Below are 25,330 nucleotides of genomic sequence, written 5' to 3'. Positions count from 1 at the left end.
GTCAATGTCCATACAATTATTTCCATTCGACCAAAATCCAAACTTGGAAAAGTGTAAAAAATAAAATCACAAAGCACCAAAGTCTAATACAGATGTAAGAGAAACGAGAGTTAAAGATTGCAAGCTATTGCAAGCAAGAACTATACACTAAAAAAATAGAGATAGACCAATAATCAGTTTGACCGATATTTTTACTGATATTCACACTTTTGTATATTATTCTTTGCTCAATATCAGGTCTACCGATATTATTAGTAACAATAATTGTGGTGGTGGTGTAGTGGTCTAAAGCACATAATTGGTAATCTGGTAATCAGAAGGACACTGGTTCAAACCCCACAGCCACCACCATTGTGTCCTTGAGCAAGGCACTTAACTCCAGGTTTCTCCGGGGGGATTGTCCCTGTAATAAGGGCTCTCTCTGTAAGTCGCTTTGGATAAAAGCGTCTGCCAAATGCATCAATGTAAATAATAATGTAGTCTATTGATTATTTACTTATTATTGTGTCAAAAAGATTAAATAACCAATTTAAATCGGTTCTGCATTTTGGTTTTCAGATGATTAATTATCAAAATAATTGTCATTGTATCCGTTGTGTAGAAAAATCAATGTCAGTCTCCACTAAACAAAAAGAATAGCAAAATGATCACATAGTCACCCAAATACCGATATTATATTGTTTCACCAGGTCCCTGCAGGTTCAAACCCTTACCATAAAACAGGAAGAGAGAATGAATGGGAAAATGTTTCATTTGGAGATAAAACACAAGCCAAAATCAGCCAAGCCTTCGAGACGTGTCCTTGATTTACCTTTGTGTCTTGCGAAGTATCGGCCCAGAACGATCAAAAGACACAACATGGCAAACACGACCACGGCGACGACACCACCAATGACGGCATGATCAATTTTCTGCGGCACTCCATCTGCTCTTGAATCTGCATCAGAGAGGAAAACAAACACAAACAAATTAAGGCACCTAGCGCTTTTCTCACAGGGTCAGTTAGGAATTCAGTGTGAGATTCCCTGGAACAACTGCCAAATGATATTATGCTGTTATAAGCAAAGTCAAATGAATGTCATCTTTCTTCTACAGTATATGCACAGTGGTCCTGATTTAAATCAACGCTGTAACTGACGGCATCAGAAATGGAATGTTTACAGAAGAAAACATCTTTCAGTGTATTTAACAGACACTTTTCATGAACCCTTGTTTCTGACATTTCCTGCAAATGTGTAAATAGCAAATGGCGTAGACTAACACATATTCAAACACAGTTTGTTTGGTTTGAACTTGAAGCTTCAGTTGTCTGAGCCAACACTGACACTTTGGGGAACTGAAGTTGCCAGCTTATAGCCTGATTATGACTAAAGAAGCTCCAATCGCTCAACTGGTATAGCATCGGGCTAGCGACATCATGGGTTTGATTCCAAGACATTACACAAACTGATAACATGTATGCCTTCAATGAATGGTCAGTCGCTTGAGATTAAAAACAACTGCCTTATAGGCAAATGCCTATAATGACTATTCGCTGTGGGAAAAGTCCAATCATGCATTAATATATGTAGCAAATCAGCTGTTGGTGCCATGGCTCAAATAGATTATCTGCCTTTTACATGAGCTACAAAAGAAAATAGATAGAAAAAACTAAAAACCTGCAAGCATTCTAATTACATTTTCTGGTGAAGTGCCTAGCAACCAAACTGGAAGGAAAACTGTAGACTTGAGAGCAAGGACTTAAGTGCATCAATAGAACCCAGACTATACTTTCCGTTAATATTCCCAATTCAATATTGAAATCAATAATTTTCATCAGGCATAAAAGTGATGAAAGCTGCCCTTTTCTATTTTCAGCATAAACACTAGCTTGTGGAGCCTGCTGTCATTACCAGGTTTCAGTCAAAAAACACCTATGATCTACATCAAATCTAAATCCAGTATTTTTATAAATTTTATTGCCATTCATTTTTATCCTCCTGAGACCCCTGCGTGAATGCTGTGTGCATTTTCCATTTCCTTTTTTCATTTGTAACTAGTAGCACCTAATAGACAAGCAAAAAATAAATAAAATAAAAAAAAAACATTCTAGAGCAAATTGTTTTCCTAAAAATGTATGTCCACATATGTGGACAGCGGGACTGAGTTTTTAAGTAATACCAAGCTATAGAAAGTCACATTTTTTTTCATCAAATATTTTACGTGTCCAGGAGTGTTGGTTATTCATGCATGTTTTTGAGGCATTACAGACATTACAGCTGATTTTCTGTAAATAAAATATAAATAAAATCAATTTAAAGCCACTGAAATTTACAGTGGCTAAAGGTTTCTTCCCAGAGGCACTGTTGTTAGATTGTTTCCAGTAGTAGCGCTTCCTGGAAATCATCGTCATGCTGCTGTGTCACGTGACGCGGTGCGCCAGATATTTAACAATTAAATGACAGCGTAGAGTCTTGCGAACAGTATTCAGTCAGTTTTATTTTATTTAAATTAAGCGTTGCTTATAGCAAAGCTAATACATAACGTCCACACATGTGGACGCGGGGTCGCACAAGGTTAAATGTGATGCAGTTTCTGCACCACTAGCATCAACATACAGAATTGCTAAAAATATTAACAATTTTCAAACAGGTTTTACTAAGACTTTACCCTGTCTTCCATTTGTTGGAAAAAATTCTCGCTCAAACTCACACCATTGGTTGAACCAATATTGCAATGTCGATCGGACTGGGTTGCTAAAACAAACAGAGTAATGTTTTGATAGTGCCACAGAGACTAACTGTGGTTTGATTAACGAAGCCAAGCTATAATCGCATTATCTAGGTGTGTTAGTTCAACTTTGCAAATCTAACTTTTAGAGTGTTAACTCTTTTTAGAGAAATCTACCAACAAGTGGCATACTCCAATAGTTGTCTCTGCTTATTAAACTGGGATAATAGACAGTATTTTAACTGAGAAAATGACATATCACCTTTAAAAATATGCATGGCTCCCTTGAAAGCTTATATCTAATTAGCCAACCTAGTACATTAAATAACTGAAGGCCTGACTTTGCTAGCAACTGCATGCACACAAGATCTTTTGATAAACCTGTTCCTGCCTGCAGCAAACCAATAGATCCAGACCAGCAGGATGCTTTGATACAAGACTGATAGTTTCCTGCATTGATATAGGACAGGGATGCCCCGCATTGGATCATGTTGCACATACATCTGGTTCCAACTGCTAATTAGCATGAGACTGGGAATGAACACAGTAGAGAGAGGCACTGTCACATTGCATTCTCTCTCTGCAGTGCTGCCCCATCCCACTCTCATCCAGCCCTGCTCCCACCCCTCCTCCCAGTCTCCTTCCTCCTGCTTGACACCACCAGATAAATTAGCTGTCCAGGAGTCATATCTTAGCTGGTGAGAGGGAAACTTTGGGGTAGACACATTCAGCTTGGCTTTAAAAAATTAAGGTGCACTTGGATCAACCCTCAGCATAATTACAAAATAATTAAATGTCATTGAGTGTTTACGAAGCCGACATATTATAAAAAGGTTGTATCAAATAGGCCAGTGTTTCTCTGACCTTTTTTTTTATCTTGTGTACCCCTACAGCCCTACCAGTAGGGCTCAAGTGGTCTTCGTGGACATCAAACCACAATGTTTACTTTCAAACTCAACCCTACAGGATGTCATTTACCATTACCAGTTATATTAAAGCCACTTTAAAACAAACAATTAATGCTGTACTGCTTTACAAGTACAATAAGTTATCTCTGGGGATTCGTATCCCTGGTTGAAAATCACTAGTTTTTGCATGTACTTAAAAAGTACAACTAAAACAATAATTGAACTAAAAGAATAATTTGTCTTTTTAAAACATCATATAAATGCTTTAGACTGATTGAAATTGTACTAGTCCGTTTTTTGCAAAGTTGGACTAAAAGACCTAGATAATACAACTGCAGCTCATCTTTGTCCAGCAAGTATATCTGTCAGTCCGACCAAAATTGGCATTGGCGTTGTTTGCACACTCCGAAAGACAGTTGACACACAAATTTAAAACTTCCTCTGCTTGAATCATTCCTGTAAATATTCCATTACTTCAAACAGAGTTTTTTGGACAGACAGATAAAGACTAACTTGACTATGCAAAAACCCACAGTAGCTTGATTATAATATCACATACAAAGGTTTAGTATGAGACTAAAAACTATTTAGTATGTTGAGGGCAATGTTCTGCCCATCTGACCTCTCACCAGTCAACGACCACCAATTGGGTGCCAAATAACTTTGCTTCTGTAAGATAATAATGAAATGTCTGTGCCTCCCCCCCTCTGACATTTCATAATGTGTATTCTGGACCTCATTTAAGAACCCCAGGCCTTCAGTGCATCCCAAATATGCCTGTGTTAAATGTCTGACAAGTAGCCAAATGCACGCGCCGAGCTGTACAAACTATGTTCGTGTTAAGTAGGCTGTGGGTTGCGACTGGAATTTATTGAGAAATAAAGAGGGCTTTTCCGTGATTTACAGCTGCATGAAGGGCGAGGGGGGGTTGGGGTTAAGACTTATGCACTGCTGCAGGGCTCGAGAGCTCATGTTTTATGAGTCTCATTCTGCATCTGTGCTAGAGTGACTAATTAATCTGCAGGCCATTGTCATTACAGCAGCTGTGGACCAACTGGAAATGGCCGCTGTTAAAGTGGGGCCGCCACTTTCTGCTTGCCCTGCACATTGAACATTTGTGGGTGGAAACAGAGGGGAAAGACATGAAAACTTAGCTTTAATTTAGGTTTGCATTGCCATTGTGTTGTTAGATATTTCTGGTAAGGAAACATAAGGAACAACAATGTAGAGGTCTGCATGGGACTGTTTTTTTCCATCCTGCTCCCGCCAGCTCCAGCAAGTTTCTATCCCACACCCGAATACTCCCACTAAAATGTACTCCGTTCACCCGTTCTCTTCCCACAGTGATTTACTTAGAGACTGCTCCCATTCATGCAACCACACATTGTCTTCTTTTTTTTACATTCATTAATTAATTTTCAGGCTATTCTATGACCGCCCGCTCTCATCCACAACTCACAGAAGTACCATCCGCTCCCGAGTCCCGCCTTCAACTCGGAAATGCAATCCCATGCCGCAATAAATCGAATTGGGCCCAGCGGGTCCTGCGGTACACTGCTGGGAATTTTCAGGGAGTGAACGTTTTAGTGCACTGGAACGATATTGAGAATGGGACAGCCCTAGAAATGTCCAACTCCATGGTCAGTGCCTTGTCTACTGAACTAGGAAGCTGACAAGTTGGGTAAATCATATGAATTCGTACAAGTTTGTTAGTATGAATTCGTACAAATTGTAGATGTGTAAATACCCAGATGAGCAATGTAAGCGAAAGTTCTGTGTATCAGATGTTGTGTACATGATTGTTAATTTTATGCCCTAACCCAAACCCCATATCTAAACCTAACCATAGAGTACAGTCTGTAAGGATGATTTGAAGCATACAATTTCAAACGACCCAAGTTGTACGATTTCATACAATTCAGCCAACCCATACAAATCTGTGTGATTTCTTTGTGAGATTGTGTAGGACACACCCCTACAGAAAATTACAGGTTAGTGTGTTGGAGCAGGGAAGGAAATCAAGTCTTGACAGCCCCTGGTCACTGTGAGCTGTGTAATGATTCTCCAAAAGCCTCCTTATACATTACATGGAAAAAATAACAGCATTTCAGCTGTAAAATGACATAATGTAAATGAGTTAATAATGACAGAAATGTAATTTATGGTTGAACTGTTCCTTTAAGTCTAAATACATTGTCTTTTTTTTATTTATTTTTTTACATTTTCTGCTAAAAGACACTTCAAAAACTAATCAGCAAAATCTTCAGGAAGAGCGCTCAGAAATCTGCTCGCCATCCCACTTTTATTGGATTTTTAAATCTAGATTTGAGTTTTCGCACAGGTCATTCCCTGGAGTTTAGTCTCAGTGCTATGAGATAAAGCCACATTGATGAAATGATAAAGGACATCTTTAAACAAATCACAGCTTACCCAAGGACACCTGAGAAAGCCCAAGCGGCACACCCACAGCATTTGACTGAGCCATTGAGAGAAAGATTTTGGAAAAGCAAGACATAAAGATTTACTTAGAAAGACATTTAGAACAGGATGAACATGAACTCAGAGACATTCGAAATCGGTTGTGTGAGGACCACAGTTCCATGTACAAAAGAAGACCTTTCCAAACAAAGATGGGACCCTGAGCATATGGAGCCTTTGAAACATGTTTTCCTGATAGAGTTCAATCCTGCTGTCTCTAAATTGAACTCGCAGGCCACAGTGGTGACAAAGACCTGCTACGCTCTGTGAGCTAAATCACATTCACATAGTGAAGTTGGTGAATGCAAAGCTCTGCCAAAATATGCTCTAAAGCAGCCCACGACATGCCACAAAGCATCCGGTTGGTGACATTGTCCCCTGAATAGCGTTGATGGGATGATAAATATACCAACATTCCTCACCATCTTCTACTTTCTGTTGGGTGAGAAGCCTTTTTTTTTTTTTATCAAATATTAAGCCATTCAGCTTTTATAAGTGATATGCTGCAAACTACTGAGTCAGTTTAATCATAATGGAACATTAGTCAACTTCAAATAATATTTAATTTCCTTTCACACTGCAATCAAAGCAAAAAACCCTTGGTCTGAGAGCAAGAAACTTCCATGCATGCCCTTTCCTAAACAGCTTAACTGGAGCACATCCTTTACATCAGAAACGACCAACAGAGGCTTTGAACTGGAGATTGTAGACATGTCTATTATCGTAGAAAATGAAAAGAAGTGGCATATTTGATCAAATTAGCCAGACTTATTTTGGCAACTTTCCAAAACTTTCCAACTTGGGCCCTGACACTAAAGAAGAAATGTTGAAGTTATGTAGCATTTCAACAAGTAATGCTTTCACTGAATTCTGCTATTTCTGTCCTTTGTTTTGTCATTAAGCAGGTGCATTATTGCTGGGCAAAAACACTTCCCTTTAATTCTGTTGAAGCGTGTGATAATAACCAGGCTGTTCAATGTGGAGAAATTAGTCAATTTGTCTTTTTGGAGAACAAATGTACAGGTGTGCTCGCGGATATCTTGTTCATGTCCCTTGAATTTAACTCTTTCTCCTGAAGACATTGGGAAAACCAGTCTGGAAATTACTTCTAGAAATTGATCAGAAGCTAGCCAATCAGAATGGAATGCCTACAATATTCTCTGCGGCATTCACGCATAACTCACCACATGCCCAGCCGAGTGCAAGAACCACATTATAGCAACCACGAGGAGGTTAACCCAACTTGACTCTACCCATCCTAGCAACCGGGTCAATTGGTTGCTTAGGAAGCCTGACTGGAGTCACTCCCTCTGGATTCGGACTTGCAACTTCAGGTGTCAGCGTCTTTATTTGCTGAGCTAGCCAGACCCCAGAAAAACATGTTTGACATTGCTAAGCCCTTTTATTTTTCACCCCTACCACTGACCACTTGTCTTAAAGAAACAACTTTCATGATCCAGTAAAATCCAGATGGATAAAATCATGTCATATAATTTTTTTTCTTGTTGAATATCCATTTTCACTCTAAAATCCATCACAGCAAATGGGAATGCTGTTTCATATTGACTTTAAAGGGATAGTTCACCCAGAAATTCAAATTCTGTCATTATTTACTCACTCTCTTGTTCCAAATGCTCACACAGTAATCACAGTGCACAGTGATCTCAGTCACCATTCACTTTCATTTTATGGAAAATAATGCAATGAAATTGAACGGTTACTGCTTCCATTCTACCTAATATATTTTGTGTTCACTGAAGAAAAAAGCCATATGGGGTTGAAACAAGAGGGTGAGTGAATGATGATTTTTTGGGTGAACTAACCTTTTAAGCAGCAATCCAAATACGTTGCAGTGCATTAGCTACATCTGCTAGATTTATTTTACAATGTACTCATCATTCTAGATCATGAAACATCTCGAGTCTGTGTTTGCAGCTTGCTAGACTGCTTAGCATTGCTTATCCTTATATGTACATTGTTTTATCCATTTCCACTTTTCTACTGTTTCCCAGAAATATGCCAATTTTATTGTTGTTACATTGGCTACAAATTAAAGATTCTGTTAACGCTTTGAATGGTCTAGCTTAACAGTACTTAAGAGACCTTCTACCACACTATATTTCATCACGTTCATTACGATCATGAAATTCTGGCCTGTCAAAAGTTCCTAGAATATCAAAATCCACAAAAGGAAGTGGATCCTTTTCATGTTTGGCTCCAAAACTATGGATTAATCCCCCTAACACTGTTCGGGATAAACACACTCACTTTAAGTCTATACTAAAGACTCATCTAATTTATCCATCAACTCACAATTAGGCTGCTTTAGTTAGGTCTGCTGGAACCAGAAACATTTCTCAGAACATTTCTCATGTTCTAAAATGCAATATATTTAATCCAATAAATTGAATGGCATCTACACTAATATTATTCTATTTGTTTCCATTTCTCAACCTCGGGATTCATATCCGAGGTTATCAGAGCCTGCCAGATCCAGCTCCATTCCTGCTTGGTGTCGGACTCCACTGCTACATGTTGCTGAGTGATGACGACACACTACAGCTGGTGCTAGCATGACATCACTTCAGTCTTTTATGATGGACTTCAGAGGATGAACTGAATCCAACTCCGATTTTAAGACATCCGTCATGTTACTGCCTGAACCATGGAGTCAGGATGAATTACCTGCACCTCATTGATCTCTGCCTGTATCACCTTTGTTTATTGAAGGAATGCACTCTTGAAATGGAATACATAGACTATCAATTTAATGCAGAGGTGTATAGTAACAAAGTACAAATACTTAGTTACTGTACTTAAGTACAGTTTTTAAATGTTTCTACTTGAGAATAAATATTTCTTTGGATTTTTAATTTCACTTCACTACATTTTGAAGAGAAAATTTATACTTTTATTCTGAATAATTTCTCCAGACACTTTGTTACTTTTGCTACTGAACACAGCAAAACAATAGCAGCTGTACGCAGGGTTGGGAGGGTTACTTTTGAAATGTAATCCACTACAGATTACAGAATACATGCTGTAAAATGTAATTTGTAATGTATTCCATTAGATTACTCAAGGTCAGTAACGCAATCTAAATACTTTGGATTACTTCTTCAGCACTGGTAGATTTTGTTGTACCAAAAAAAATCTAAATAAAATAAAAAAATGTCCAACAATATTTATTTTGATATTTTCTCATGAATATGTCCATACATAATTATTTTGATATTTTTTGAAGATGTGAATGTTTGCCTAAGCAAAACTAGTTTGGTGGCTGCTAAAGTGTCACATCTCATCAGCGTCACATCTCATCAACAGACACTCCTGGAGTAGACAGGGTGTTATGAGTGATAATTCAAGGAACAGCCATCTTCTTAAATTAAACCATGATTAACCTACTAACCTTTAACTGTCCAGCACAACACTTCACCTGCTCTACAGATTTATATGTATCCTTCGCAACTTGCTATAACAATTGCAATACACCATGAACACAATTTCTTTTTGCTATGGTAAGCAAGTGTTTACAAGGACATGTAAGTGTGAATCTCCACAAATTACAATACAGACACATTCTAAGGCACTTATTTAATTAAACTTGACGGAAATAACATGCAAAAAGTGTGAAAATACTCTAAGCAAAAGTAATTCATTCAGTGTTACTGGCAGCATCACAATATGCGAAAAATAACAGCTTCAAAGGAGTGTGGCATGGCTGGCTTTGCTCGTAATCAAAAACAAGAAAAGGCAACATTTTGAACAGTGTGTAATATGCATAAATCAGGATAGGTCTATTAGGAAGAACATGTGGTATTGTATTCCACATCCAGCTATTGCCTACATTAAGACTAACCCACAGCATGAGCACACCTACTCTCAGATTACCCCTAACTCTGATGAGTTTGCTTTTAACCCGCATGCACATTCTGAATGCTGGTTGCTGAATGAGGGCAAGAGGAAACTCAATGTTAGAAATTTGACACATTTGTACTTTTTAAAACTAACTGTAATAAGTGTTAGAAATAAGGTTAATGAGATATGGATCATATCACTGGTTGAGAGTTTCTGCAGTTAGCATAAAACTGGAAGATCTTCATATATAATGTAAGCATATAATAATAAAAATAATCAAAAATGTATTTAATGTGTTTTTATACTGGATAATTTACTGTTCCAAAAACTTGGAACTTTCAGGAAAAGTAATGCATATTTTCTATTACAATATACTCTGATTTTAAGTAAGCATAGCATGTGAAAAAGTTATATTTATATAACTATATTGAGTTATATTTTGGTCTGTTCTCACCCAAAACCAATTAGAAAGCTTCAGAAGAAATGGATTAAATCACTGGAGTCATATGGATTATTTTATGCTTTTTGAAGCTTCAATGTTTTGGTCAAGATATTCTTCTAAAAAACTTCATTTGTGCTCTGCAAGAATAAAAACAAGTCATGAGGGATGGCATGAAGGTGAGTAAATAAGAAAATAATAAAAAATTTTGGGTGAACTGTTCCTTTATTCAGGTAATAATGATGGCATATTTTAAGTCATGGCTGCTTGATATTTTAAGTGCAGTCAAGACATTTAATAAAAATAATTAAGCATATATAAATGAAGACAACATTTTGCAAGGCTATTTTTTTGTCAACTAAAAATTCCCTTGCAAAATGTTGTCTTAATATATATATATATATATATATATATATATATATATATATATATATATATATATATATATATTTATTTATTTTATTTGTTTTTTTAACTTATATAAACACCAAATTTCCTTCAGTGAACATGCATTTGGTTGTTATTACACTGAAGATTAGTTTACGTTCTGCAATTGAGTTAAATCAAAAAGACAAAACTGAATGGGGAAATATTTTGGAATACAATGCAATTGTAATTATCTAAAACACTGAAGCACATGCAAGACAACAAGCACCTGCTCTACTCAATTTGCTTTTGAAATCTCTCTTGGGTTCATCTCATTAACACACAATTACCTCTAAAAAAATGCAAGACAGCGCACAGCAAAGAGTTTAGCACTTCTCATCTCACAGTCTGAATAAAACATCGCATTGGCTTATTCATGAAACAACTCTGTCAGTTATCGTATGATTTCAGATATCGGTTTCAACATCCCAGCTGCAGAATCGCTGTGGTCTGAATCATTAAATAAGGTGTCACTTTTCATGTTCCATCTGAGAAGTGTTTTATTGCGGCAGGAGTCTGACAGTAGAGTGATAGAAAAGGAACTAAACATTGACACTGACATTGTCACAGGAGAGAGATGAGTACATTCATCCTCCATTAATTCTTCTTCTCTTGCGTTCTCTCTAGAGGCTATAGACACTGTTCTGTGGAAACCCCTTCAAGTGCATTGACATATTTGAAAAAAATAAAAAATACATTCCATAACTGATGAAATTCCTGTTCGCTCATGTGCAGGATTCACTGTGGTATTCTAAACTGTAGTGAACAATTTGATTAAATCCTACTGAAAAAGAAAATGTTTAACAGAAGAGTTTACCAAAATGATAATCTGGGACTGTCTGTGCAATACGACAGCAGTTAATAGGTATTCACAAAAAAAAAAAAAAAAAACACAGGACAAAAGATGTAAATATTTGAAGTGAATAGTGATTTGTTTTACTGTCTCTGGATGATTGCACCACATCACATTTTTTACTATAAAACCCCATAAAAATATCAAAATTACTTAGAACTCAGTAACTGAAAACATATTCATCATAGGTGTATTCAAGTAATTGTTTTGTGTGAATTGTATTTGTAATATATTTTTGAATAATATATTAGATGCAGACAAAAATTAGCATCACATAATTGACCTTACAATTCACTTGCATTGGACCTACAGAGCTGAAATATTTTTCTAAAAATCATAATTTCTGTTCTGCAGAATAAATTAAATCGTACACATCTGGGATGGCAGGAGAGTGAATAAATGATGAGGGGATTTTCATTTTTGGGTGAACTATCCCTTTAAATGTTAGACAGAGAGAGTACACAAGCTGACTGGCTACCCGATTACATGTCAAAGGACCTATAATTTCACACAATGCGAGGTGATTGGCTTAACATATCACATGTGAGCGAGCTGATTGGCTAACAGAAAACAAGTTCAACAACCTATCAACTTGCACTATGTAGAGTTTCAGGCCTTAACTTTGATCATTCACACAGGTTTGGATTTACATTAACTTAGACGATGCCCTTTCTTACCAAGCCCTCTTACAATAAAAAAAGAAAATACAGTGAAAACTAAAGCCACAAATTGGTAAGATAAAAACTGAAACTAAATCTTCTAAGCTCCATCTCCTCTTCTTTCTTCACAATTTAGTGGTCATTTCAATAACAGGCAATTCCATCAAACTATGCTTGCCATTTCCACTACCGCACTCCACTAACCCCTATGCCTAAGTCACAACGTATTTCACCAGACGGCAGAATTGCTCCTGACAGAGAGCAACGATGTAAATGAATACATAAACACATAAGAAGTATACGAGGGGTATGCGAAGAGGGCTCCCTGTGCTCTCGAGTCATGATGACATCTACAGGGAGATGATGGGGGGTGTAAGCTGTGTTGGCACTCAGGTGAATGTTGCCAAAACGGAACTAAATTACAATCTGGGCGCTCTGACTTGACTCCGTGCCATGAATCGCTCATCTTCCCTTCATTTGCGCCCTGCGCTCATTTGCTCTTGTGCAGCATATGTGCTCCATGTCTGAGTGGCTCGCAGACAGTCATGGCCTCCTCTGCTCTGCTTCCCGCTCCCCCTCGGCAGACAGGCGTAATTAAAACCACACTGCTAAATGGGAGCACAAATGGTCGCAACCTGTTTGTAATGGTGGAACAAGTTTCACTGAGAATTAATCACCTGTGAAAATGCCAAACTGTGCTATGATGAAGCTAAAAGCGCTTTGGTTAAGTGACATTGACAGAAGGCACTGGGCTGTGCTTAATATGACTGAAGAGAAAAAGAAAATGTCTAAAGGGCCTATAAAATCACCACTGAAAATGGTACTAACTCTTCAGAATGCAAATGGCTCTTTTTTAAGTAGTGTTTGTTCATGCAAGCATTACTAGTACTATTGCTCATACTTAGAGTTAGGGATTTGGACAAATCCATAAACCTAAGTATTCAAATTTGGCACATAACTTGTGTTGCACTGTTTATGCTAACTATAAAAAGGGAAAATGTGCAGTTGTTGTCTGACCTGATCTGACCCTTAAAATTACTTTCACCTCAGAGATAATAAAACAGATGAAAAAATATTTGAAACTTGCATTGAAGGTGGGATCCAAGCCATATCTGGTGACCAGAATTTTCTTTAAACTTTTAAATGGGCTCTTTTGACTTCAGCCCAATCTTGGCAACTGCGTAGTAGCACCCTGGCAACCACCCAAAACACCTTCGCGTTGTGGCAAATGCTTTAGAGCAGGCGTGCACCTTACATCATTTCTTTAGAAAATGCAAAAAAATAATTTGTTTATTTTTGGACATTTGTCTCCTTGCAAGACAAAGATACAATGCGAGAGGCAGGAAATTATTGGGAAATATGATGTTAATGGGATTGAGATACAGTTTGGACCAGACTCAAACCTGCAACATTCACATGAGCCCCACAACTCAACATACAAAAAGCACTTGGGCCAACTGCTACATTTTAAAGGGGTATTTGCAATTTTGATACCTCCAAGAAAATGTATCCCTTCTATATGAAGAACTATGCTACTACTGGTTTGATAATGTTAGTTTATAATAATGGTTAAATGGTTAAAAAAAAACTAAAAAAACATGAGCATGCCTCTTAATGTGTGTTATACATTTTCTTTACTGGTATTAGATGTGGATGATATCTTAATTTCTCCCAGGGGAAGTCTACTTGTTGTTAACAATGTTAAATTTCTCAATGACAACAAACCCTGAAGGCTTTTAAAACATACTGAATGCGATTAGAAGGCTTTAATGTGTAAAGACTATTTGTGTAATGCATTTTCTAGAAGATTCTGGAGATCCACAACAATCTACTCTGTTTTAATCACCTGCAATGCTAAATTAAATGCGGGACACCCAAACATCTGCTACCAGACAAAGTTGGAGCCATGCCAGTCTATGGTGGTGGTTGTGGTGGTGGTGGTGTGTGTGTGTGTGTGTGTGTGTGGGGGGGGGTTAATTAATTTGCTTAGAAAATACTGCTAATCAAATCCATGTGCCAGTAGCTACTCACAATCAGGACTGTGATAAAAAGAAGATATACCAAAGAAAAGATCACACAACAACTTACTAAAAAACAACAATAAAGCGATAGAGAGAAAGAGAGAGAAACTGTTTACCCTTACTCATCATCAGTCTATCTGAAAAATCACACCTTTCCTGCCTAGAAACTAGGTTCAGTCTCACCTGAGGGATTTAAATCCCTATCCGTATCTCCGACTCTGTCTATTTTCTAGTCTGAGCAGAAGCTGTGAGGTGAGGTCCCAGAATTGGGTTTTGTAAAAGCACTGGGGATTTGATCTATCTGTCTGGTTGAAGCCTGTGTCCTTGGAGAACACGTGATTGGGCTCTCTAGGGCAAATTCATAAAATAAAATAGAACTAAAAAATAAATAATATAAAACTGAAACTTTTCTGTGAGTATTAAACACAGGACAAGATTGCCTCTATCGAGCTGTCTTTGAGCCCCAGGGCTTTCTGGGAACTAAAATAAACAAATTGTGGAGGCAGGTACTGGAAAAGCTGTTTGGTTGCTGAGATGTTTAAATTACTAAGTGTTCTTCACTATGGCATTTGCTCCTCCTCCATAGAAAACCATATTTAGGCCTTGAACTGTTGCCTGCTGCCTGTTGCTAGGCTACACAGTTAGGGATGGGAAAATAAAACACTTATCAAAAAAGAGAAATGTGCACTAGGGGCGTGAAAGCATAAACTGCCAGAATGAAAGACTAAATGTCTCCCGTAAATGTGACAAAACCAAAAGGAGGTTGTGTTGTTTGACACCTGTGAAGAAACCTCAATTTAAATGAAGTAGCATCTTTATCCATGAATTGAGAATTCCTCCCACAAAAAATGGATAATTATAATAATATTTCAGTGCTGGCATGACAGAGCAATGGAATAGCACTTTTGTCTACAAACACTTATTTTGTGATATGTTTTATGGAGTGGGCAAATGTAAATTGACATTTCTTTGCGCCAGTGCTGAGGGAAAATCAACTTCTAAAGTGCTGTGGTCAATTTGTATACAAAAATTCCCATTAAAGAATGGATTATTTAGCCTTATACAAAGCATTATACAATGCTACAGTTCATTATTAGTATTACTCTGCTTCTCTTTATTTGTGGATTTCCAAATAGTGGTGGGGATTCAATATCTGGGTACATTTTTACAACGTATTGCATATTTTACTGCATATTTACTCCAGTAGGTGGCGACAAACAAGCATCCTTTCTGTTATAAATAAGTTATTCTATCATTGATTCAACTAATTGAAAAATGTAAGTGAACATGAAGGATTTGTTCAAAAACATTGATTCATAAACACCAGTAGTTCAGAACAGACTAATGGTATTATACACAACAATAGCACAACCGTGAGTGCAATATTGCTTTTATATACAACAGTTATTTCCGGTCCTCGAATCTGATTGGACGAGAGACGATCCATGAGTACTGATGTCTCACTCCACTTGTATTCATGCCGTTCTAAACTAAAGCGTAAGAGCAGTGCAGATGTGTTAAGAGATATGTCTCTTTACATTTAATTTTGTGACATTACATATATTAGCCAGCAGGTGGAGGCAAAATACCTTTTTTGTGAGTAATATGAGCCAGTTGGTGACGTGAAATGATTCAGCATCACTAAGTGTTTATATTCAACAGCACTACGTGATCGCTCGTATTACTACTACACTACTAAAGCTATGAAATAGCTTTAAACTAACAACTTCAGCATTAAGGCTCATCACAGCTGAGAGACACAACAGACTGATTAATTACACAACTGAAGGCGCTAACCTCTTACCGGACTTTCCACATTGGAGAGGAAAAAATGGCAGAGGAGATTGCGGTTTCTAGAGTGAATGATTCTTGCGCACCGGCTACCGTTATATCGAGAGGAATACCGGCTTGGAAGGCTATTATTCCACAGAGAAAATCCCACTCCCTCCCTCCCTCCCTCTGTCTCTCTCTCTCTCTCTCACACACACACACACACATTTTTACATTTTCAATAAAACATTGTTTATTATGCTTTTTTAAGCTATTTAAATTATGGGGACACTAGAAAAGTCCTCATAAACCACATTTATAGCATAATACCCTTGTAATTACCAGTTTGTAACCAAAACAATTGTCCTCGTAAACCCCATAAACACACTCACACACACACACACACATGCGTGGCGACAGCACACACACACACACACACACACACACACACACACTTGCTTCTAAAGTAACATGTTAGAAACAGCTGTGATACTAGTAGTTCTGACGTTATGTTTTTGAGAGGCTTGGATGCATCATTTGTTTTGAACCAGCAGTGGCAGATTCTGATCAGTCGTTTAATAAAGTAGTTCCATGCACAAATGCATTTTTTATGACCATACTAATTTTTCCTAATTTTTTAATAATTTACTTGTTCATTGAACTGTTGTATATAAGCAACAGTTTTCATTTTTGGGTGAACTATCCATTTAAAAGATTCATTCTAAACATTGATTAATATATTAAGAAAACACCAATGTTTGAAACAAGATGAGGGCACTGCAGAGAGCAATGTTGTGCTTGATGCTTTAGATTCTTTTGGAATTATATAAATATGTACTGTATATATACATGTGTTTTTTTCTTTAAGCAATATCACACTCGCAATCGTGCTATATGGTCTATGACACCCGGCCTAAACAGGCAACACATGTGACTTTCAGATGTAAAAGTGAAAGAGGAGATTTAGAGTAAAAAAGGACTTACATTTTTATCTGTTTCACACCCACACCTATTATATTGCTTCTGAAGATATGGATTTAACTACTGGAATCCTATGGATTACTTTTATGTTTTCTATATGTGATTTTTGGAGCTACAAATGTCTGCTCACCATTAATTTGCATTGTGAGGACCTACAGAGCTGAGATATTCTTCTGAAAGTCTTTGTTTGTGGCATGAGGTTGAGTAAATGATAATAGAATTTTTACTATATTTCTACTATCACTTTAAGTGAACGTTCTCGTTCACTTCCATTGTTTCAGTCATGAATGACTTGGTGTTGTTTAACTAATCAGTTGACTGGGATTATGTTCAGACTCTCAGTGCAAATCAAATTTTTTGTGTATCAGTTTGGAATCTGATCTATCATGATTGACAGTCTGCACTGTGTGTGTCTCAACTGATTAGATCCAATTTCGGAGTCCCGTGGCTATCTTCATTTTCTGGCATATCAGAACTGGTGCTATAGCAATGACGTTATGTCAGTATGCAAAAAAACTAAAACATGTCAATGTGTAGCTGCGGCGATGGACTACTGGTTTACGAGGCAGCGGCCGGTATCATAGTTCAAAGAAGGGTTTGATCCAGACAGACTAGCATTGACTGGGGACTCGTGTGGTAGCCACCTTTGATGAAATGATGTCTCTGTCAAACTTCAGAATGTGAGCGGGAAGATTTCATTAGTAATATTCTCAGCTAGACCTATATAAACACAGTTTATTTCCACCGCAATGTGTGATGTACAAAATGTCTTTACATAGCGTTAAAAAGTGACATATGGCAAAAAGCCACTTGAGATCTGATCAGAGCGGTCAGACTTGCTAAATATGATCAGACTGCACAAAAATGGGATTTGGACTGACAATCTGAACATAGCCTAAATGACTTGCTCATAACATTAAAGAAGTAATTTTTTTAAGAAGTAATACACAGGAATGGCCACTGAACAAATCAGTAAAAATAAACACTACTGTTTGGAAAGCCGCGATCAACAAACAAGCGGAGTGAAACAAGTGAATACAGAAAATCAGCACTTTTGGAACAGTCCTCGTCCATTCAGACTAGAGGACTGGAACTAAGATAGGCCTACTGGATCAGATTAAACTCCACATGATCAGTTTGTTTTCATTTTATTTATGTACATATTTTCAGATTATTTTGAAAGGTTTAAAATCCAATGATGTCTGTTATTACGGTATAACAGACATATTTATAGACATAGTACAGATTCGACAATAACTTACTTTCTCTATACACAACACACCATAGATTTTTCACCAGACTATCATGCATGTACACACGAGGAGGCTTTTTTTACCCCCCAGAGAAAACACTGTGGCACGAGCGCACATAACGTCTTCTCATCAGCTCATGATGGCAGTTCATTCACCTATCGCTTCCACTGCTGAAAGAGTGAGCTTCCTGTATTGAATTGATTCGCAGGTCTTTCATCTCAGCATGTTTAGGCAAAGTGACATTTTCGCACATGTATGACCGCAGCATGGCAGTGGACTGTGATATTAATGTGGGCTATGAGAGCACACATGAAAGCATGGGAGCAGCAGGGGAGCAGAGCTTGCTCAGATATGCGATAGGGGTAGCGGCTCTCAGCATTCTGAGCTGTCTGGGATGGCAAGAAGAGGAGAGGCAAAGGAAGAGGTGTGCAAAAGAGATGAGATGAAAATAAACAGGAAAAACAACAAACACAGGAGGACTTAGGAGGACAGTTTGAAAGTGGAGATTTATAGTAAAAAGGACTTAAGTATTGATCTGTTTCTCACCCACACCTATGATATCACTTCTGAAGACTTGGATTTAGTTATGTGGATTACTTTTTTGCTACCTTTATGTGCTTTTTGTTAACCTTGTTGACATTGTTTGGACCAACAGAGCTGAGATATTCGTCTAATAATCTTTGTTTGTGTTTGAAGAAAGTCTGGTATGATAAAATTATGAGAATTCTATTCATTATGTGAATAACTTTTGGCCATCTAGGGCTGTCAACAGGGCTGAGAACCAAAATTAGAATTTTTAAAATGAAATTATACAGAAACCGAATTATATTAAAATGGTACATTTTAAAAACATTATTTATTTCAGTGATCCCAAGATATTTAAATCAACATTGTCTCTTAAATCCACAATGAAACAGTATAAACCAGTACTATGCTATAGCGGTATATTGCAATAAACTACATCTATATAATGCAATGAACATACCTGGCTAAAATATGCATTGCTTATGCAACAAGATGTTGACAAAGGAAGCAAGACAAGGCAAGACCTCCATTTAAAACACGTCTCAAGACACTGGTGTTCTTTTATATTCAATGCTGTAACCCGGACACACACACACAAGATGAGACAGTCACAATGTCGGATGAAAACTGCTTTATTAAATAAAAGCAGTCCAGGCAAAAGTACAAACAAGGGGCAACTCCAGTGAAGAGTAGTCGTGGGAAGCGTAGGGTCAGAAGCCGGGGAATCAAAGAGATAACAAGGGGGGAAAATCCAATGAGGGAGGTGAACGATAGCGGGGAAAACAGTTAACAACTAGGGCGAGGAACAAGACGAGACTAGCGGGAACGAAGACAGGGGGACGAGAGGAATGAGGGGCTGGCAAGCTAAGAGGAAACGAATCAGTGGGGAGGTCAAAACTAGACGAGACTAGCAGGGGCAAAACTAGACGAGACTAGCGGGGGTCAAAACACGGGAATCTAAATACAATAACCAACACCCGTGAAACGGAAGTGCTGGGTATTTATAGGGGAAGGTGCAGGTGTAACTAATGTGTGGGGATCGGAAGCGCGTGAGTGCAGGTGAAACTAATGTGTGGGGATTGGAAGCGCGTGAGTGCAGGTGGTCATAATGTTCAGGCTGATGCGCGTGAGAAGCGAGCATGAGTCAGAGGGGGGAGATAGTTTATGAGCGAGAGCTCGTAATAGCAAAACCGGGCGTGGAAGCCTGAGGGAGGAAAAAGAGCGTACGAGCTCAAGGGGTGGAGCGAGGGAGCGGGAAGCGAGCACGCTCGCGGAGTGTATGTGTGCGTGCTCGAGGAAGCGGAGATGGGGCAGAGGAAAGGGGTTCGTGACAGTACTCCCCCCTCTGAATAGGACGGCTCCTGACGGCCGCGCTCGGCTGCGAGGAGCGCGAGGGGACAGAACGAGCGTGTGAGCTCGAGGGGACAGAACGAGCGTGTGAGCTCGAGGGCAGAAGGCACAAAAGGGAAATGAAACAGTCCATGGGGGTCAACGGGCAGTTCAAGGCAAGGTCAGGGGGAACATAGTGGACAGGCGGGTGGTCGGGAGGTCTAGGGGGCAGCCATAGGGCAGAGACTGGGTCAGGAGGTCTGGAAGGCGACTGGAGGACAGGGACTGGGTCCGGGGTCTGGAAGGTGACCACCGGACAGGAATAGGGTCCGGAGGCCAGGGAAGAGGCCACAGGACAGGTAGAGGGTCAGGAAGTCCGGGCTGAGCCGTGAAAGGCGGAGCCGCCAGAGGCGGCACCGTGAGGTGGCTCTGGAGCTGGGGTCCTGGAAGGCTCCGGAGGTGGAGCCGACGGAGGCTTTATGGGCGAAGGCCTGGAAGGCCCTGGAGGTGGAGCCGAGGGAGGCTTTAGGGGCGAAGGCCTGGAAGGCTCTGGAGGTGGAGCCGAAGGAGGCTTTAGGGGGAAGGCCTGGAAGGCTCTGGAAGTGGAGCCCTTGGAGGTGGCGCCGTAGGAGGCTCCAGAGGTGAAGCCCTGGAAGGCTCTGGAGGCAGAGCCGAGGGGGGCTTTAGGGGCGAAGGCCTGGAAGGCTCAGGAAGTGGAGCCCATGGAGGTGGCGCCGTAGGAGGCTCCAGAGGTGAAGCCCTGGAAGGCTCTGGAGGCAGAGCCGAGGGAGGTGACGCCGTGGGAGGTGGCGCCGTAGAAGGCTCCAGGAGTGAAGCCCTGGTAGGCTCTGGAGGCAGAGCCGGGGGAGGTGGCGCCGTAGGAGGCTTGGGAGGCAGAGCCACAGGAGGCTCGGGAGGCGAATCTCTAGAAGGCTCTGGAGTCTTAGGGAGCAGAGCCGTAGGAGGCTCGGGTGGCGGAGCCGTGGAAGGCTCGAGAGGCGGAGCCCTAGGAAGCTCTGAAATCTTTGGGAGCAGAGCCATGAGAGGCTCGGGAGGTGGAGCCGTAGGAGGCTCTGGAGGGGGAGCCGTAGGGGGCTCGGGTGGCGGAGCCGTGGAAGGCTCGAGAGGCGGAGCCCTAGGAAGCTCTGGAGTCTTAGGGAGCAGAGCCATGAGAGGCTCGGGAGGTGGAGCCGTAGGAGGCTCTGGAGGGGGAGCCGTAGGGGGCTCGGGAGGCAGAGCCATAGGAGCCTCTAGTGGCCGAGCCCTGGAAGGCTCGAGAGGCTTGAGGGGGGGAGCCATGAAAGACTCGAGAGACGGAGCCCTGAGAGGCTTGAGAGGAGGAGGAGCCCGAAAGACTCGAGAGGGGAGCCCTGAGAGGCTTGAGAGGGGGAGGAGCCCTGAGAGACTCGAGAGGCGAAGCCGTGAGAGGCTTGAGGGGTGGAGCCATGAAAGACTCGAGAGGGGAAGCCCTGAGAGGCGGAGGAGCCCTGAGAGACTCGAGAGGCGAAGCCTTGAGAGGCTTGAGGGGTGGAGCCACGAAAGACTCGAGGGATGGAGCCCTGAAAGACTCGAGAGGCGAAGCCGTGAGGGGCTTGAGGGGTGGAGCCATGAAAGACTCGAGGGATGGAGCCCTGAGAGACTCGAGGGGCGAAGCCGTGAGAGGCTTGAGGGGTGGAGCCATGAAAGACTCGAGAGGCTGAGCCGTGAGAGGCTTGAGGGGTGGAGCCATGAAAGACTCGAGGGATGGAGCCCTGAGAGACTCGAGAGGCGAGCCGTGAGAGGCTTGAGGGGTGGAGCCATGAAAGACTCGAGGGATGGAGCCCTGAAAGACTCGGAGAGGCGAAGCCGTGAGAGGCTTGAGGGGTGGAGCCATGAAAGACTCGAGGGATGGAGCCCTGAGAGACTCGAGAGGTGAAGCCGTGAGAGGCTTGGAAGGAGGGGAGCCCTGAGGGACTTGAGGGGTAGAGCTCTGGGAGGCTCAGTGAGGAGGAGCCCTAGGAGGCTCGTGAGGAGGAGTTCTCGGAGGCTCGAGCGGAGGAGCCCTGGGAGGCTCGAGAGGAGGAGCCCTGAGAGACTCGTGAGGCGGAGCCCGGGAGGGCTCTGAGGGGTGAGCAGAGGCTGACAGAGCCGTGGTAGACTCTGAGAGTGGAGCAGAGGCCGGCAGAGTCGTGGAAGACTCTGAGGGCGGAGCAGAGGTCTGCAGAGCCGTGGAAGACTCTGAGGGCGGAGCAGAGGTCTGCAGAGCCGTGGAAGACTCTGAGGGCGGAGCAGAGGTCTGCAGAGCCGTGGAAGACTCTGAGGGCGGAGCAGAGGTCTGCAGAGCCGTGGAAGACTCTGGGGGCGGAGCAGAACCCGGCAGAGCCGTGGAAGACTCGGGGGGCGGAGCAGAACCCGGCAGAGCCGTGGAAGACTCTGGGGCGGAGCAGAACCCGGCAGAGCCGTGGAAGACTCTGGGGGAACCTCTGCGGTCTTCAGCACAAGACGAGACTGGGGAGAAGGGGCCCTCTTCCTTCTCTGACGTCTTCGGCCAACAGGGGATGTGGCCATGGGGACGGTCGAGGCTACAGGCGCTGGCTCTGGGGCGGTCGAGGCTACAGGCGCTGGCTCGCTGACTGTGGCAGACATGGGCGCTGGCTCGTTGGCCGTGGCGGGCATGGGCGCTGGCTCTCTGGCCGTGGCAGGCATGGTCGTTGACTCGCTGACCGTGCCAGGCTTCGAGACTGGGGCCGTTACAGGCTTCGGGGCTAGGGCGTGTAAGGCTTAAAAGCGGGGCCGTGTAAGGCTTCAAGACGGGGTCGTGTAAGGCTTCAAGACGGGGCCGTGTAAGGCTTCGCGGACGGGGCCGTGTAAGGCTTCGAGACGGGGCCATGGTAGGCTTCGAGACGGGGTCTTGGTGGGAGCGCTGGTTCAGTGTCTGCCTCCCCACAGTGAACGAGGAACCAGCGTACAGTAGGGCGAGGTCAATAAACTGAACCAGGTTGAGGGGGCAGCGACCACCAGGCATTAATGATGAGGTTGGCTCATTCAGTCCACATTGAAAAATGGTCTTCAGAGCCACCTCATTAAAATTCACCTGGTACGCCAGGACACAAAAATCCATAATATAAGCCTCCACGGTTTGGCTCCCCTGACACAAACCCAAGAGTTGGGCCGCTGGGTCCATAATGTCGAGGGCGGGTTTATGGGTTACACAAACGCTGCCTCGCATAAAAACCCCTTGGTCAGCGTCTGAAGAGCCGAAAAACCTCTCCGGGGGTGGAGAGCTCACGGCACTCGGACATGCATAGGACACATAAACGGGCTCAGGGGCAGACACAGGTGAAACCGGGTGAAAAAGATCAGAAACAGCGCATACCTGCTGCCCCTGGGCCGTGAGCGCGTGGTCATCACTCCCAGCTGCAACTCCAGCGCACAGAACGCCGCCACGACAATCCGGCTCTATTGAGCTGCGCGAATCCTCATGCTGAAACATTGTGACTGTCTGCGGTGAGGTTGGTTATTCTGTAACCCGGACACACACACACAAGATGAGACAGTCACAATGTCGGATGAAAACTGCTTTATTAAATAAAAGCAGTCCAGGCAAAAGTACAAACAAGGGGCAACTCCAGTGAAGAGTAGTCATGGGAAGCGTAGGGTCAGAAGCCGGGGAATCAAAGAGATAACAAGGGGGGAAAATCCAATGAGGGAGGTGAATGATAGCGGGAAAACAGTTAACAACTAGGGCGAGGAACAAGACGAGACTAGCGGAACGAAGACAGGGGGACGAGAGGAATGGGGGCTGGCAAGCTAAGAGGAAACGAATCAGTGGGGAGGTCAAAACTAGACGAGACTAGCAGCGGCAAAACTAGACGAGACTAGCGGGGTCAAAACACGGAATCTAAATACAATAACCAACACCCGTGAAACGGAAGTGCTGGGTATTTATAGGGGAAGGTGCAGGTGTAACTAATGTGTGGGGATCGGAAGCGCGTGAGTGCAGGTGAAACTAATGTGTGGGGATTGGAAGCGCGTGAGTGCAGGTGGTCATAATGTTCAGGCTGATGCGCGTGAGAAGCGAGCATGAGTCAGAGGGGGGAGATAGTTTACGAGCGAGAGCTCGTAATAGCAAAACCGGGCGTGGAAGCCTGAGGGAGGAAAAAGAGCGTACGAGCTCAAGGGGGCGGAGCGAGGGAGCGGGAAGCGAGCACGCTCGCGGAGTGTATGTGTGCGTGCTCGAGGAAGCGGAGATGGGGCAGAGGAAAGGGGTTCGTGACAAATGCGCTGCATTCGTTTTTTTAGCGCAAGAACACAACCGATCTGAATGACCCTTAAGTCATAATCGGTGCTTGGCACACATCCAAAATTCAAATGCACAGTTTCATGCATTTTTATTATTAATTCTATGAATATTTAACATTTTAATTCTAAAAGCCTTATGTCATGTTTATTCTGTTGGTTCCTGTTTTCCATGTCTTTTATTTTGAAAAGTTAAGTTCCTGTTTCCTAGTCATGTGATGTCCTGTTTTCCCTCCATGTTCATTTGTCTTGTTTACATTGGTTTATTGTTTAATTATCTTGTTTCAATTATCAATGTTTACCATTGTCGAGTATTGTTGATGTTTGTTTGTGAAATTGTTCATGCCACATTCATAGTCAAGTCAAGTTAAGTTTATGTTTTGTTCAAGTCAAGTTTAGTCAAGTTCATGGTTATGTTTTGTTTCACGTTTGGATTTATGGTTATTGGATTTCACACATCTTGAAAATAAACATAAACTTGACTTGTCTTGACTATGAATGTGGCATGAACAATTTCACAAACAAACATCAACAATACTTGACAAAGGGCAATGGCAAACATGAGGGCTTAAATACATGACATGGGGGAACATAAACCAATGAACAAACAGAACTCTAAACAAGATTATTAAACAATAAACCAATGAAAACAAGACACATGAACATGGAGGGAAAACAGGACATCACATGAGTAGGAAACAGGAACTTAACTTTTCAAAATAAAAGACATGGAAAACAGGAACCAACAGAATAAACATGACACCTTAATGTCAAATAATGAGTACAAGTCATATTACTACGAGTTAATTCATTACACAGGAAATGGAAGTTCAACAAATGGAA

General features: G+C 41.6%; 1 protein-coding gene across 3 annotated transcripts in view; it reads right to left on the bottom strand.

Moving 5' to 3' along the window:
• LOC127632205 (cell adhesion molecule 1-like) overlaps nt 1-25,330 on the bottom strand; it is a 266,001-nt gene that overhangs the window by 3,133 nt on the left and 237,538 nt on the right. For all 3 annotated transcript variants that reach the window (XM_052110807.1, XM_052110806.1, XM_052110808.1), the window contains one exon: nt 812-937. In XM_052110807.1, coding sequence (XP_051966767.1) covers nt 812-937 — 126 coding nt within the window. The remainder of the gene's footprint in view (nt 1-811; nt 938-25,330) is intronic.

This window comes from Xyrauchen texanus, chromosome 38, assembly GCF_025860055.1.
Source record: "Xyrauchen texanus isolate HMW12.3.18 chromosome 38, RBS_HiC_50CHRs, whole genome shotgun sequence".
Lineage (NCBI taxonomy): Eukaryota > Metazoa > Chordata > Actinopteri > Cypriniformes > Catostomidae > Xyrauchen > Xyrauchen texanus.
The sequence above is the reverse complement of the archived record's forward strand: the minus strand, read 5'-3'. Positions and strand labels throughout refer to the sequence as shown.